Raw genomic sequence first — 16,395 nt, 5'->3', positions numbered from 1 at the left:
AAAGTATGTCATGTTTGAACCTACACAACTAAATAGAAGGAAATATCTGGAAGACTGGAATATAGTTAGCTTATCTCTGAACTCATTGTATCATTGAAAGGAGCTAAAGCTCTATTAGATGTAATTATTCCTTGAAATTCTAAGGCAGTTTTCATAAAAAAGAAATTAAAGCATTAGAAAGACTTCACAAGGAACCTACCTTTAAGCGAGCTCCCTTGTATCACTAAAAAAACAGCATTCAGTAAGTTTTCAAGTTAAGAATAGTTCCCTTTTTGTTTGCTTTATGCACTATCACATTAATTAGCATTGTCAATCTCACAGTGAAACTGTCAAAATTGTAAAGGCATTAAAGGCATGTAAAGAGGTGGATTGTTCTATAGCTCTTTGACTGTGGCATCAATCCCTTCTCATTTCATTGCCACTTAAACATCTAGGTGTAGTAGCACAAGCTAGTGGTGCAAACAGTGATTTCCTTCTACTCCAACAGCCACTGAAGGCAGCCTTTCATCATATTTCTTCATCCTACAGATTCATTTTTATCACTCTCCTATTGCTTTTCCTTTTTCTAGTTAAATCCACCATTTTTAGTCTTAAAACAAGGTACTTGCAGAACACACTTATAGAAATCAAAGTGCTGAGGAATAGATTTTTGTTGGGAAAATATTTTCAAATAAAAATACCTCTTTTTTAAATGCCACCTTTTCAGCAATGTTCTCTAAGGAATCTTCATGAAGATTCATTGATAATATCTTAAAAAAAATCACATCTCTAAGTGAAAAAGGTTCTGAAGGCTGACTTCTATATTTTATTTTCCTTTCTGATGTTATCCACTTTGTCAGTGATGCACTGAGGGATCATCGCCTGTGGGGGAATGCCACCTGGAACAAGGATGAACCCATTAATACAAGTTAGCAGAGATCAAAATTTTTGGTAACTAATAATCCTGTGAAATGCTACATGAAGTTCGTAGGATGGAAGCATTATGAAGACAGTGACTGATCATGTTTGTTAAGCTAGTCACTTAAATTTCTATTTCAGAAAAAGAAAAGTCAAGGAAAGTCAAGAAAAATCAATCTGTGACCACCTTTGTAATATCTAACATACCTGAAAGCTGCATAAAAGCTTGGATTGAAGGGGAAATCCTTAAAGCAGAGAACCTATCCATTTACTTTGGAAAGATTTTTTTTGAGATAATGACTAAATATAAATGGGATTTAGAGAAAAGTTGTGTTGTGTTCTGAATTCTGCAGGGCTTCCAAAAGAATTCCAAAGCTGCAGCATACAGCATACATATAAACCCAAGGACACCAGCACAGCTGCTTGACACTGAGTTTTATTAGATGGCTCATATGGCTTATAGTAAGAGTATCTATTTCTGTGATTTTTAATTTTTAGCTGATAGCTGAATCTGGGCAAAATAAAACATTTCCTTCAAAATTCTTCCAGCATTGATACCTTTCCATGGCATGTGTTTTAAACTGTTGTACTTCCTTCTGTTATGGTAGCTAAGGTGCTTCCATCTAGTGGGACTTTATGGTATTGAAGAGTGTACCCTTGCTATTGGATAAATCTCTATTATTTTTTCCCATAAAACTGTAAAATTAATACATCAATATTTTACAATATTTGGACCTTGGGTATGTTGGTGAAGTTATTTCTCTCAATTACTAAGACCATTATGCAAACTTACCAGCTGTTTGCACGTTCAGAAAGGCAAGGAAAGAAAAACTGACTTTCATTTTTTGATTATTTCAACTCTATGTTAAATAAAGCTATATTGCTAAAATATTTCAGCATAATTTCTACATATTTCCATCGAAGTTATTTCTTTTCTAGACTGAGAAGAAGACCACATAAAGCACAAATTTCAAAAAAACTGCTGGTGGAAGTTTTAAAATTGTTGGGGGAAGAGATTTTATGGCTTATTCTTGTTAGAGCTGATGAAGTACACTACTTAGTAATTTATACCATGAGAGAAAAGAAACAGGGGTAAAACTGTGATTTGAGGTAGCTGTAGCCTTGTGATTTTCAAGCAGTCATATACAAATACGTGAAGTACACAGTAAGAACAAAAGAGCAGGAACTGAAGCATTACTTATCATGAAACTCAGAATATGCATTGACTATGTATAAGTTGGTTTGGAAAGCTTTAAAATGCTTCCAGCCTTTTGTGACTGATTTATATATATCTCTGTGACACAGGCACACTTGTTCGTAAACAGGATTGATTCACTGAGGATAAAGAATTGAGTCACCCTCTGCATCACTGATTAGCAGCTTCTGAAGTAAAAAAATGACAGAGTGATACTCTGCCATCAGGCTTGACAATGAAGTGCTCACAGCCCTGTTACTGAAAATCAAGTATGACACACCCAATGCAAGCAGGAGAGAAAGGTGATAGAAGCAGTCCTGCCCTGGCAAACAGAGTCTCTTCAGGAGACCAGACACATTTTTGAACTCAGGTATTTGGACAATGAAACATCTAAATGTCCTCAAACTTCAGTGTTAAATTATTATCTATTTCAGTAATTCTTAGCATCATGTATGTGTGACGAGTCACTTAATGTTATTAAAGGATCTAGAAAATGCATAATGCCACATTTCAAATAAAATGTTGCTTAATTCCCTGCTGGCATGAGCTTGTTGGCATAAACTTGCTCCCTGTTGAAACAAATCTAGTGTTATGTCAAAAAATTCAATACCTTCAACTCATAACATATAGAAGACCAGCTTTTCTCTATTTGTTTTTTGAGGTCAAGTTGTGGACTGATTACATGACATCAGTGAACACTGGTTAGTAGCTCTGCTGGCACCTCTGGGCCAGTCCACACATTAACATATTAACACATTAACTGCTGCACTTTAAGGAAGTGCAGCACACTGAATTTAAGGCTCTGCTAAGCGGACCAGCTTCAGACCAGGCTGCTTTTAACAGTTGTAAGGACTAAATTCAAACACTATGTACCACAAAAGCATAACACAGCACAAAACCAGGGTGTAATTTGATACATACTTGTGCTGGTATCCAAGGAGGGTTCTGGGCCTGTGACTTGATCCTTGAAGAACTATCTACAACTTACCTAGGCTTTTTTCATCTCACTTAAAATTTCTTTTGCTTATTTCCTTCTTTCTGTTCCTTTCTATAGAATGCTGACATCATATGCTTTACTGAAGTCACAGTAACACAATCTAACTGTTGCATTCATAAGGACTTCTGAACCTTGTCTACTATTCAGAAAAAACTGACAGGTTGTTCCCATATTATTAATCACAAATCTGGACAAAATGTTCTGCTGTTTGTACTATGAATTGGCATGGTAACACAGAACAGGAAGATCCTCCTGAATGACAGGGATTAGTTCCCTGCCACTACAAAAAAACCTTTGTTGTACAATCACTTCATATATTTATCAAGTGCCATATTAAAAATAGAAATATTTTTGTTCCCACTAATTCCACGGAAAAGCAGTTTCATTAGTCAATTGCAGTAATTACTAGAAACATTATTCTGGTTTCCTGATATATTTATTACTGAATAGTACATATCTGTTTGTTCTTGTGTCTTCCCCCTTTATTTAAATGCTTTTTATCCTTCATGTTTATTTTCTGATATATTAATAGATACCACTTGTGTCTCCTCTCTGGTTTTGTATTATTGCAGTAAACAAGCTGAGCCATCCTAAGATCTGTTCTTTTGAAAGGCTCTCAAGGTCTCTGGTGATGAACCCAACTTCCCTCTAGCCCTCTCTTAGTTCATCATTAGCTCAGCTGTAGAACAATTGATTTGGTTTTCAGTACCCCAAATGAGATTTTACCAGGGTGTTACACAATGACCTTAATACCTCCCTACATTAAATGAAATCCATCTCCTGAGATACTTCTTGTGGTAGTTTAATCCCAGCCAGAAACTAAGCACCGTGCAGCTGCTCCCTCACTCCCTCACTAGCAGGATGGGGGAAAGAATTGGAAGTGCAAAAGTGAGAAAACTTGTGGAAGCTGTGCAGCAAACCAAGCAAAACAAGGAATTCATTCACAAATTCCCTTGGGCAGGCTGGTGTTCAGCCATCTCCAGAAAAGCAGGGCCCTGTCACACGTAACAGTGACTTGGGAAGACAAACACCATGACTTTGAACTGTTCTCCCTTCTTCTTTCCCTGGCCTTTTTTACTGATTATGATGCCACATGGTATAGGATATGCTTTGGTCAGCTGGGGCCAGCTGTCCTGGCTGTGTCCCTTCCCAGTTTCCCATAAACTCACAGCCCACTTACTGATGGAGTGGGGTGAGGAGTAGAAAAGGTCTTGGCTCCATGCAAGCCCTGCTCAGCAATAACTAAAAAATTCCCTGCATTATCAACACTCTTCCTAGCACAAATCCAAACCATAGCCCCATTTGAGTCACTGTGAAAAAAATTAACTCCATCCCAACCAAAAGCAGCACATTTATGGTGATTCTTAAGTATATCTAATTTCCAAATTTCATGAGCATACTCTTACTGATTTTATCAGGACTACTACAAAAAATATCAAATAAGACCATCCTAAACCAAACCCTTTAAGCCTGACATCTTTCTTTTCAACCTTATTTGTGGCTATCTCATTTATCAGTTTCTCTCCTAACCCAAATATGCTCATTCCCTCCCAGGTGATACCATATCAAATGTTTTCAGGAACTAATACAGCAAATTTGAGTTTTTCCAAAGCTTTGTAGTGAGACTGAGACCAGGTTTCAGGGTCTGTGGTTGGTTAGGTCACTTTTCTTCTTTTCAAAGATGAGCAATTATAGTCCATGTTCAGCTGACCTAACATCAGAGACTTAGAGAGAGAGGTGAAGATTGCACGAGCTGTTCATGACGTGGTTTGACCTCTGGAGACATCTGAGTATAGAAAAGGCCAGGCCCACGTTTGCTACTTTCCAGTCATGACATTCTTAACTGATCAGTTCAAAACTGATCAGTTAAGAATTTACATATTCAGGACTGCAGATGTGGTCCCCATGATCTGAAAGCACAACATGGGAGTTCTGAATTTTTTGCTGTGGTGCTCATTTCTGTTCTGCCATTCACATGAGCTTAAATATTCTGCTGGGCCATTGAGAATGTATAAGGCATACTATTGTTTTCTAATTTTTTAAAAATTACTTTCTTATGTAGCAGATAACATGCATTGCTAAAGTCATTTTTAGTATTAAATTACTGTAAACGGTAATGATTCTCCTCAGGCAGCTAATAGGTGCAATCAAGAATGTAAAACCTTGTGAAAAAGCTGTAAGAAGGAACAGAAAAATATTTACTGTTTGATGAGGATTAGTGCTTTAAAAAACACACAAAAAATTAAAAACATAGTCATATTGTCTAAGAAATATTTACCTACAAAATAACTGCTTGTGAAAGAACTTGGGGGTGATTTTTCTCCTCTGCTCTGCTCTCATGAGACTCCACCTGGAACACTGAGTGCAGTTCTGGTGCCCCCAACACAAGGACATTGAACTGTTGAAGCAAGCCCAGAGGAGGCCAGGGAGTTGCTAAGGGGACTGGAGCATCTCCCCTCTGAAGACAGGCCAGGAAAATTTGGGCTGTTTGGCCTGGTGAAGATTTGTCAAGACTTCATAGTAACCTTCAAGTATGTGGAGTGGCTGTACGGGGAAGCTGGAGAGGGACTCATCTGGAGCTGTAGTGATAGTACAAGGGGCAATAGTTTCAAACTAAGAGAGGGAATATTTAGGTTGGATACACAGAAAATGTCCTTTACTGCGAGAGTGGTGAGGCACTGCACAGGTTGCCCAGAGAAGCTGTGGGTGCCCCATCCCTGGAAGTGTTCAAGGCCAGGTTGACAAGGACTTTGGAGCAAGCTGGTCTAGTGGAAGGTGTCCCTGTCATGACAGGGGATTGGAACTGGATAATTGGAACTTTAAGGTCCCTTCCAATACAAACCACTCTATGACTCTGATTTTTTTACCAATTTTACTCTTCAGACCTAACTGATGTCACAAATTACAAAATAATTTCTTATTCATGACCATTTAAAAACTGCAAAGCACTTTAAGCCTTATTAAAGCCATGCATTTTTAACTGTCATACTTATCCTGAAAATTAGCACAATTTAAAGATCAGGTCTCAGTTTCCTGAGGGAGGGCACACCAGCAATATGACCAAGAGCTTTTAAAGGGTCCAGCTGCACGGGGACAGCCAAGAGCAGATGCTGTCTCGAGCCAGCACACAGGTTCCAAGGAGAACACGCTGCTGGAGAGCGCTGCTGTGAACCAAAACCTGGCCGCTCCTGCAGTTGGGGCTCTCCTGTTGCTGCCAATTTATGGACTCTCTAAACACGGACAGAGCCAGGTTTCTAAACCTCTCCTTTCCAAAGGAGACATAGTTTGTTCTTTGCAGGGTGTGAGGCCGAAGTTTTCCACAAATCAAGCCTACCAATTCTCAAAACTGTATGCTATATATACAATTTAGCAAAGTCACACTTCATTGACTACAAGGTAACTAGTATTAATTAGTAGCCAATCTTCTGTTGCTTAAATAGTTATTTCCTTTCCTATACTATTTAGCCCACATGCTCAGTCTTGTATTCTTTTCATTTGATGTACTGGTGGTCGCCACCTCCCACTGCTGGATTCTAAAGGCCATGAATTGGCACCAATCCCCTGCATGGCAAAGGGTACGGGGACCTGTGGCGCCAGCCAAGGGACAAGAGATGGCCAGTGACACAGCAGGAGCCGGCGACTCCACAGCAATGTGCAATAAACGCCAGGCGGGTCCTTTGCCCAGGGCCTCCTTTGGGTTACGAGGCCTGTTTCACTGGTGAGCCAGGACCCGTTTCACGGCCTTCTTCTCATCCTCTGTAACCCTCCGGACGATTTGTTAACTCCCTCCGGCTCTGCGGGGCTCGGAGCAGCGGCCGGCTCCCCCTCAGCGGCGGCAGCGGGAGCCCGAGGGCGGCCGGGCCGGAGCGGCCCGGCCCGGCCCGGCCCGGCCCGGGGCCCTGCGCGCCGTGAGGTGTCGCTGCCGGGGAAGACATGCCAAGCATTGATTAAAAACTATGCACTCTGAAGTTTCGTCCATTGCCATGAAAGATCAGTCCAAGCGGTTTTACACACGCTTCTCTGTAAGCGAAATACAAAGAGAACGTAATTAACTGATGTTGAAACTATTGGTTTTTTAGTACAGCAACTTCATAGACGATTTGCGGGTCTATGTGAGAGGAGGAACTGGTGGAATGGGTTATCCTAATCTGGGAGGGGAAGGAGGAAGAGGTGGTGATGTCTGGTTCGTCGCCCGAGAAAGGACTACCTTAAAGAGCATTAGGGAGAAATATCCCCATAAGCGATTTGTAGCTGGAGCAGGAGCCAACAGCAGGTAAGAATCTATTTAATGAAAGTTGTTATTTACAACTTTTCCAGAAAGCAAAATGTCAGCTGAAGGTACTAAGCCTGGTTTAATTTCTCCCAGTGTTAAAGCTCTAAAAGGTGAAAAAGGAAAAGATCGTGAAGTTTACGTGCCTTTGGGAATTTCAGTTCTTGATGATGATGGCAAGCAGATTGGTAAGAACATTTGCTTTATTTTAAGGTATCTAATGCTTGTTACAATTATTGATAACATCTAGTCAATTTCTAATACTAGGATGTTTTAAGGTTTACAGGCTTTCCAAAATATTTCTGTGTTTTTCTTTGTTTGGCCAAAGAGTTGACAAATACACTGTAAAAATTGTTGGAAATGCAGGGACCCCTTCCAGAAATTAGCAGTAGTTGATCTGTATCACTACATACAAGTCCTTTGCTGTTGGAAACAAGTGTTAAAGGCTGGAAGCCATACTGATCCTCCACAGAACCATTCATGTCCTCACATAAGTTATGTCTCCATAAAACCAAGTAAGTGTCCCTATATCTTTACTGAATTATGAAAATGCTCGAAAGACAAAGATCTTTGCTGAATTTTAGGTTACTTAAAATGCATATCTGTTTTTTACTCACTAGGAAGATGTGTTTCAGTACTCTTGGAATAGCTCTCAATGGTTCCTTTGCAGTTTCTCAGGGTTTTTCTTTTCAGGCTGTCCAGAATTAAAACTAAATTCCCAAATTGTCCTGGTTTGGATGTTTAACTGCACTGGATGTATTGCAAGATTTGTTTATGATGCAGGCATATCAGAGGGCTAAAGATATCCAAGTGTTGTTCTTTTTGTTGTTGTTGCTGTTTTAATTATTCTAACCCTAAGGGAGGTAACATAGTCTGCATCTTAATGGAAAAATATGAACCATCTGAAGGGAACCACATCTCTACCAATGCTTATTTTTCCTTGCATTCTTGAATTCAAATATTGGAGGGTTCAGAATCTTGGCCATACTTTGCCTGACTGTAATTTTCTTGAGGTGACTGATTGTATGACAGAGAAAAATCCTGGGGTGTGATGGCTTTCGTTTGTTGCCAAACAAGGAAAATCACCATCACCTTGAGGGCACAGTTCTTGCAAGGAAGCATAGACAAAATTATCTTATAACGGGAGACATTTAAATGGAAGATCACAAATCAACTGCTGCAGAAGATTGTGTTTTTTCACTAACAAATTTATTTTCAGGAGAGCTTAATGCAGCAGGAGAGAGATTCTTAGCAGCTCGTGGAGGTCTTGGAGGTTCTTTGGCTACAAACTTTCTGCCTTGCAAAGGTCAGAGGAGAACTGTTCACCTTGATTTGAAGCTTATAGCAGATGTTGGCTTAGTTGGGTAAGTACAGTAGTTTGAAAACTAATATTAGAAAACAAAGTAGTACATTTCAAATTAGATTTCAAAGAAATTTGAGTTTGGATGATGAATGTTAATTGTGCATTTGTATTGCCTCCTAAGTTATTTGCAGTTTGAAAAAATCAGATTGAGTTTAAAGCTGTTAATTTTTACAATTGAAAGTATTCGTTATGTTTTGGTGAGTGAAGGGCTTCATGAATCAGGATAATACATAATTAGTAATATAATTGTATTAAGCAGTTGCAGTGATGGCCACAATAGTCTTAGCACAATATTTATTAAGCAGGTAGGAGGTGCAAAACAGTGCCAAGAACACTGCATATTGCAAGTTTAACTTCATGGCACTGGGACAAGTAGATCCTTACAGTAGAAATTCTGAAGAGAATTCCAAAGGCTATGTTTCCTACTCTCCCCAAAAAAACAGCTTGTAATGTTGGAAGGAAGTAATTACAAACTAGAACAGTAGGACTTGAATATCCATGTTGCTGCTTTATAACAATGCAGATAAGTATATTTTTATTTGGAGAAAGCTTTCAACAGCCTACACTTGTAGTGTAGTACAACTGTTGTTCTATTCAGCATCTGCTAACAAAAATCAGCCCTGTGGTCCTTATTAACAAAAAAACATGTAGTGATGAGTTTGAGGTGGAATTAGTCTAGTTGGTATATACCAATAACATGTGGAAACTTGAACACAGATTGATCCACTAACTATATTTTTTATTAGAAATAATTTTGACAGTATAAAATTTCTCTGAAGTTACAATTTTCAATTGGTCTTCAGTAATTACCTGACAGAATTTTTTTCTTGTTTTGATCAGTGAGAAAGTACAGGAGTTTTATGATGCCGATGCTTCTTTAATCTTGTATTTTAGCTGACAGTTTGCCTTCAAAATGGACACAAAAATCATTATTAGTCAATTAGAGAAGCATATAATTTACTTTTTGAGAGTATGAATCAGCCTCCAATGGTTGTGGTTGTACTTTGATCTCTTTGTTTGCTATTTTTGCCTTTTTTGTGAGTGGTTTGCTATTAGATCAGGTAAAAAAAACAAACTATGTAGACTTGAGAAAGGCCCATCAAGTTTGGGTACAGTTTGTGATGTGTTAGTCTAGGTTGCAATTTAAACATCAAAGAACATAATCTACTTCAGTAGAAACAAAGTGCTTTCTGGAGTATATGACCAGAGTAGCCTTTTGGAATGTCTTTAAGGCACCTTTCAACATCAGAGTGTATGAAAACTGCACTCAATAGTTTCCCTATTACAAGAGTCATTAGGTTGTTTTCTTCTTTTTTTAAGAAAGATTTATGTACAGCCCTTTTGTAAAGGCCTGTAATATAGTGCCAGCCTTGTTAACAGGCCATGGTTCTCCATGTATTCAAGTGGGGACTATTTGGTTTTCTGTGGGACACCTGCCTTTGTATCTTGTGACTGTGTTCAGTTGCCTGTAGAAAGTTTTCTTTGGTCATTCTGAGATAAATATTTGTGAATTTGACTGGAACTTAAGTTTTGTGTGGACTTTCTGGATGGAGTATGTGCTAAGAACAAGAACTAAGAACAAGAACTAAGTCCTAAGAACAAGGACCGCAGTCTATCCTTGGATGTCAGCATTAACTTCAAGTTTTACATGGGTCAAAGCTATTGTGCCTTTTCCAGCTCAGGTTAATCTTTAAAACAAGTGGGAATTACAATTTCAGTCTTAATTTAGGTTTTCATTTCAGTGGGTAGAGATATTCTGTGAAGAAGCTTTTGTTAAAGCTGGTGTATCCATTAAGGAACACTTTTGTAGGATGCAGGTATAGCTGTCCGTTGTAAAGCGAAAATGCTATAACAGACAGGTGTGCACAGACCAGCTCCTAGGTGTTCTTTTAGGTTTACTTGGTAGCAGAACAGGTCAGTACTAATTTCAGGATCCCTCATGCAACTTCACTGCCTTAAAACTACTCATACACTGTGTACGTGTGTGTCTATCCGCAGTCTCACTCTCTCTGAGTTTGCATTTGCTTTGCTCTGTTAGCTGAACTCTAGCATAGGTATCATTGGTACTTAAAGTATAGACTTTCATAAACCCTGATGTGTATGCTGAGAGACTGTAAATCCACCTGGTAAGATATTTGCAGGACAGCTTTTTAGAATGCAAGCATAATTTACAAAATTAGCTATAGCACATGAAGAGTGAATCCAGGTATGTCTGGATGGTAAATGCTGTGTTTCTGTCTGAGTGACTTTGAAAGATTTCACTTAAATAAATTACACCTGTATTTACATAACTCTCCTGTGTGCATCCTTAGGAAGCATTGTTTGATTTAGAAAAATTAGTCAGAGTTTATGTCAAAAAGTAAATCATAATGATCTAGGGCTTGTTTGTTTTGTAAAAAAACCCCAATAGTCTGAGTAAATGAGTGCGAAAATGAGTTGATAGCATCAAAGAATACATTTGGAAATAAATATACAGTAATCATATAGGTGTTTATTCAGTGTATCAATCCTGACTTTCCTTCTAGGTTTCCAAATGCAGGAAAGTCATCCTTGTTAAGCAAGATTTCACATGCCAAACCTGAGATTGAAAATTATGCATGTAAGTTCATACTCTTATTTTTAGAGCAGTAATGTTTCCCAAGAAGGAAAAGAAGTCTTTTCGCTGACTTGCTTATAGTAAATATTTATAATAAAGAACAGGGTAGCAATGTTGCCTGGCTTTTTAATTGTAAGAAATACTTCAAGGAGATACTTGCTGCCTCAGTGTCCAGTTCCTTTACCCATCTCAGTTTTTCATGTATACACCCCCATAATGCTTCAGCCTGTTAATGCAGGGTCTATTTAACATTTATTTTTGTCTCAGCCCCGTTTATTGCAACTGAGACTCTGTGTGGTGTGTAATATCCTCAGTCTCCAGAATATGTACTGTCAAGTTCCTTTGCTTGTATATCTTTATGCTTTAGAGCTTGCTACCTTGCAACAGAGAAGATTTTGGGGTTTTAATCTGTCCACAGAATTATTTTTTTTCTATCAATAAGTTCGAATTAGTTATCTGATCTTCTTCAATTAAAAAGTAAGTGTGCAAGTACCAATAACTCCTACTGACCTTTTTGCACTATTCCCAATTCTCTACAGCCTTTTCTCAGTTTGAAGAGTCCTATCCCACTTTACCTTTCATTGTTTTATCCCTGTTTGGAAGCTAATCCATAACCTAGGTAATAGTTTTTGTGTCTGAGACTTCTCTACCTTCACTGTTCCCATTTTGGGATGACTGGAGCAGAACTGCAGAAAGAGATAAGACTTGGTCAAGCACTGGAATTTTTGTGGTCTAATTTTCATCTGTCTTATTTTGCTTTTTCTTAATTCCTTTTCCTATTTTTTTTTTTGCGACTGCACATTTGTTTCATTTAAATACACTGAGAAAGTTCTACAATATTTAAATGTTTTGTAACTTCAACATTTTTTTAAATGTTAAGACCAGTTTGTTTTCTTCCTGTCCGTTTGCCACAGTCACAACAATACAGCCTGAACTAGGAAAGATCATGTATGCGGATTATAAGCAGGTTGGTATGAAACTTCACTCTGATTGTTTGCTAAAGTTATATGGAGTGACTACTTATGTTGCTTAACAGAATTTCAGAAAGAGAATGAAAACTTGTGGGTATTTTCATATGTATCTATAATGTGTACATGTCAAATGCAATTACACGGGTTGAACAGGAGTTGTGAGAAAAGTACTGTTTTATGAAGTAATAATAAGAGACTTTCATAGCCAAATACAGCATTATGATGTAGAGCTTATTTCAAGTCACTTTAATAAATGGCTTCTCATTTTCTCTTACCTTCCTTCTGTGGTTCTAATCCTGGCTTACAATCTTAGAGGTGTGAAATTGTTCATGGAATTGAGATTGCTGTCTCCTAGTGTACTCTTAAAAGTTCAGGACTTGGAAAGAAATCACTGTTTCAGAGAGCAGCCTGTTATTTTTATTTAGAAGAAGCAAATTTCTTGCAAGCTGCCTGTACAGAGAGCTCTGGACTGAGTGAGTAATTTTCAGAATTCAAATAGTGGCAGATTTGTCCAGTAGCTGAAGATCTATATTAGTGCATGGCAGTAAGTTTTGTGATTATAACCCTGCTACCATAGCTTCTTGTGATGACTTCCAAGGTTGGCTGTTCTAGCTTTCTTTCAGGTTTTTTCTGTCTTTGTGGCATTTTTGTTGGTTTGGTTTGTTTTTTCAGGCGTAGGGGGTGGTTTTTTTTTGTTTGGTGGGTTGGGTTTTTTAATTAAAAACTGAAATAGTATAATGTGATAGTGATTACCTGAACAGGGAGGATAGTGCTCTACCTGAGAGATGAGGCACCTGGGTCCAGTTCCTTTTGTGGTAGGCTGTGGTTGTGAAAGACTGGTGGAGTTATGGCCCTACCACTTCAATTTTTGTGAACTCTGTTCCACCCAGAGTTCAACCTTCTTCATCATAAAAGTTCTGAAGAAGGTCTTCCAATTCTTCAGATAAAAGTTGTCTGATTAATTGTGTGATGCCTGGAATCCTTTCTACAGTATCCAATTGTGAAAGACTGGTGGAGTTATGGCCCTACCACTTCAATTTTTGTGAACTCTGTTCCACCCAGAGTTCAATCTTCTTCAACATAAAAGTTCTGAAGAAGGTCTTCCAATCTTCTTCAGATAAAAGTTGTCACATTAATTGTGTGGTGCCTGGAATCCTTTCTACAGTATCCACTGCTGTGGAGACCAGTGCTAAATGAGACTAGAGAGGCTAATAGATTTTGGACCCCAGCTTCACTTAAAAGTTGCATCAAACATTTTCATTCCTCAAGCTTGAATCTTCTTTGATGTGCTTTTACTTTGTTTTTGAAGTGTATGATACATGCAGTAGTGGACTCATCATTTTCAAGATAAAAGGCAAGTGCATAAAAGGGTTTCAGATGAGTTAACCAGAAAAACATAATCCTCAGATATGAAAGGACAAAAAACTACTGTTTCTGCTTTCAGAACCAATAATACTAAGGAGATTGAGTAGCTGATGCTTGAAAGCTTCATTTAACAAACTTCAAGTAAACTGTGTATTAAGAAAGTAAGCCTAGTTTGTCTGGTTCCCTGCAGAGATGCAATATGTCTCAGAGAATTTTTTTATATTCATTTTATCTGCTAGTTTAGGGTAGCTAATCCTGGAAAGCTGTGCTGCAAATAAACAGGATTTTTCATAGCCCTTCCAAAAAACTGTCTGCCATCAATGAGGATCTCTTGCTTACATTGATGTCTTTTTCTCCAGCAAGAGATCTACTTGCACTCCTGGCTTTCTTTTCTGAAGTCTTTTTGTTGTCAAAGCCAGTGATCCTTACTGTTGGCCATTTCTCCAGTTCATGGCTTTTATTCCACAGTGTCGGGGGCGATATAGAAACTATATGGACAAAATACCTGATTTCTGAAGTCGAGGGAACTAGGGGTGGTGATCACGTGGAGCTTCTGGGGGTAAGAGGAAGTACTCTCCATATTGCAACTGCTGAATCCAAAACAAAATAAGCAGTGTAATTAAGAGCAATGATTGAGGTGTCTTTCCTGTATCATTCAAAGGACAATGACTCATTTTTTTCCTAAAAAACATTGATATTTTTAAAGAGATATGTAACAATTTGTCATTTTATCTTAGTACAATATAAAAAAGAAAATATGTGCAAGTTTCCTAGTGCTGTCTGTCATTACTGCTTGGAAAAAAAAAAAAAAAGACACAGAAGTAGAGGATCTGAGTAGAGTTGGGTTTCAGGTCTCAGTACCAGATCATGAAAACTAGCAGAATCACTTACATTTTCTACCAGAGTATCTGAGCCCCCTTCTGCACTAAGTAGCACACTGGAAATGTTATAGTGTGCTGGCTTCAGGTATCGTTCAGTTTAATCCAGTTGCTGACTCAGTGGGCATTAGATAGATTTGAAGACCCTACCTTTGCTCTTCTTTACTTCACTCTCTGTCTTAGCTTTCTGTGACTTACTGAGTAGCCATTTTTGGGGGGTTTCATTATCAGTCTGCTTTTTTTTCAGTCTGCCTCAGCTGTCCAACAGCCCTCTCAACCAGCAGAGAAAATAACAAAGTCCCTGTTCCAGTGTTTGCTGGGCTCTGTCTGGAAGCTGATTGATTAATCAAAGTCTCATTTGAGCTGAAGAGCAGAAATCAAATTCTTGTAGCTTCTGCTGCTCAGGGGAGCAGTGTTAAGTGGGTTTGTATCTGGAGTAATGATACTCTGTAGCCACAAGGAACAGACTTTATTTGCTTGCTCAGTGACAGTGAGAAATGTCACTATACAAATGTGATAGCCTAAATGCTCGCCTTTCAGAGTCTGTTTTATTCTCAGGTAATAGCTACATTTTGTAAGATCTCTGCTGAGGTATTATTAGCCTCTATTTTGTACTTTGCAGACAGCTATAAAAAATAGACAGGGGGAACATGAGAAGCACCAGGTCTGTGTAATAGCAGCATTTTGTTTAATCTTGTATTCTTGATAGATTGTAAATGTACTGAAACAGCCAATGCATATTATTTTGTCTGGGTTCTTTTGTTTATGTATAGTGATAATCACTATTGATAATTTAAAGTCCCTCAGTTTGCTTACTGGAAGTATTTTGTTTGAAACTTTGGTTTTCCTAGATTTCAGTAGCTGATCTCCCAGGACTGATTGAAGGTGCACATGCAAACAAAGGAATGGGCCACAAATTTCTCAAACATGTAGAGAGAACCAAACAGCTTCTCTTAGTTGTAAGTTAAATAAAATTTACAGTTTATTGAAATCAAAATGCAATAAATTGAATACATCTTAATTGAAATGTAGTTGGAATTTAGAAAATAAATTATAATTTGCATGATTATGATAAATAGAGCTGTAATTGTGTTTACAGAATGGACCACTCAAATGACTAATGATAAATTAAGTTCTTAAATAGAATTTATCATTGAAAATTTCTGATTTAGAACAATGAAGTGTTCCAAGCATACCAAAACCCTGATTTATTCTTTTTCTGTAAGATTCCCGTAAGAAGTTTAAAAAATGACTAATGATAAATTAAGTTCTTAAATAGAATTTATCATTGAAAATTTCTAATTAATTTAGAACAATGAAGTGTTCCAAGCATACCAAAACCATGATTTTTTTTTTTTTGCTGTAAGATTCCCTTAAGAAGTTTAAAATCCAGGCCTTTGAGAAACACTGTATCAGAATTAAGCAGTTTGTGCCTCCAGTGTCTGATGTTTCTTTGCTGTTTAGTAGACCTCTGTTATTTGCCCAGGAGTGAACACACTGCCATGGACATTCCAGGGCAAAGTAGTTGCTGGAGAGTACCTTAATACTGTAGCATAATTTTACACCACAAAAACTTGTTTTTGTGTAACTTTTTCAGGTTGATATTTCTGGGTTTCAGCTGTCTATGAAGACTCAGTTCAGAACAGCCTTTGAAACAATATTGCTTCTAACAAAGGTGAGTTCTCGTGTTCCTATGTGACAGCTGTAGTTACGTGTTGAGACAAGAGAATGGCTGAGTTTTGATGGAGAAACAATCAAATGTTAGGTGTCTTCTGGATTTATAATATAAGGCCAGTGACCAAAGAGATTCTCCAAAATGGAACAGCCTTTGAAACAATATTGCTTCTAACAAAGGTGAGTTCT

The 16,395-nt window shown here is 38.0% G+C and overlaps 1 protein-coding gene across 1 annotated transcript in view; it reads left to right on the top strand.

Moving 5' to 3' along the window:
- Positions 1 to 16,395, top strand: part of CFAP69 (cilia and flagella associated protein 69) — a 53,544-nt gene that overhangs the window by 35,066 nt on the left and 2,083 nt on the right. The window contains 7 exon segments of the mRNA XM_039703661.1: positions 7,169 to 7,362; positions 7,456 to 7,547; positions 8,579 to 8,723; positions 11,248 to 11,321; positions 12,233 to 12,285; positions 15,384 to 15,491; positions 16,130 to 16,207. Of these exon segments, the coding sequence (XP_039559595.1) occupies positions 7,169 to 7,362; positions 7,456 to 7,547; positions 8,579 to 8,723; positions 11,248 to 11,321; positions 12,233 to 12,285; positions 15,384 to 15,491; positions 16,130 to 16,207 (744 nt within the window).

The sequence above is a fragment of the Passer montanus genome, unplaced genomic scaffold (assembly GCF_014805655.1).
Source record: "Passer montanus isolate IOZ18808 unplaced genomic scaffold, ASM1480565v1 scaffold10, whole genome shotgun sequence".
Lineage (NCBI taxonomy): Eukaryota > Metazoa > Chordata > Aves > Passeriformes > Passeridae > Passer > Passer montanus.
This window is presented reverse-complemented; position numbering and strand designations above follow the sequence as displayed.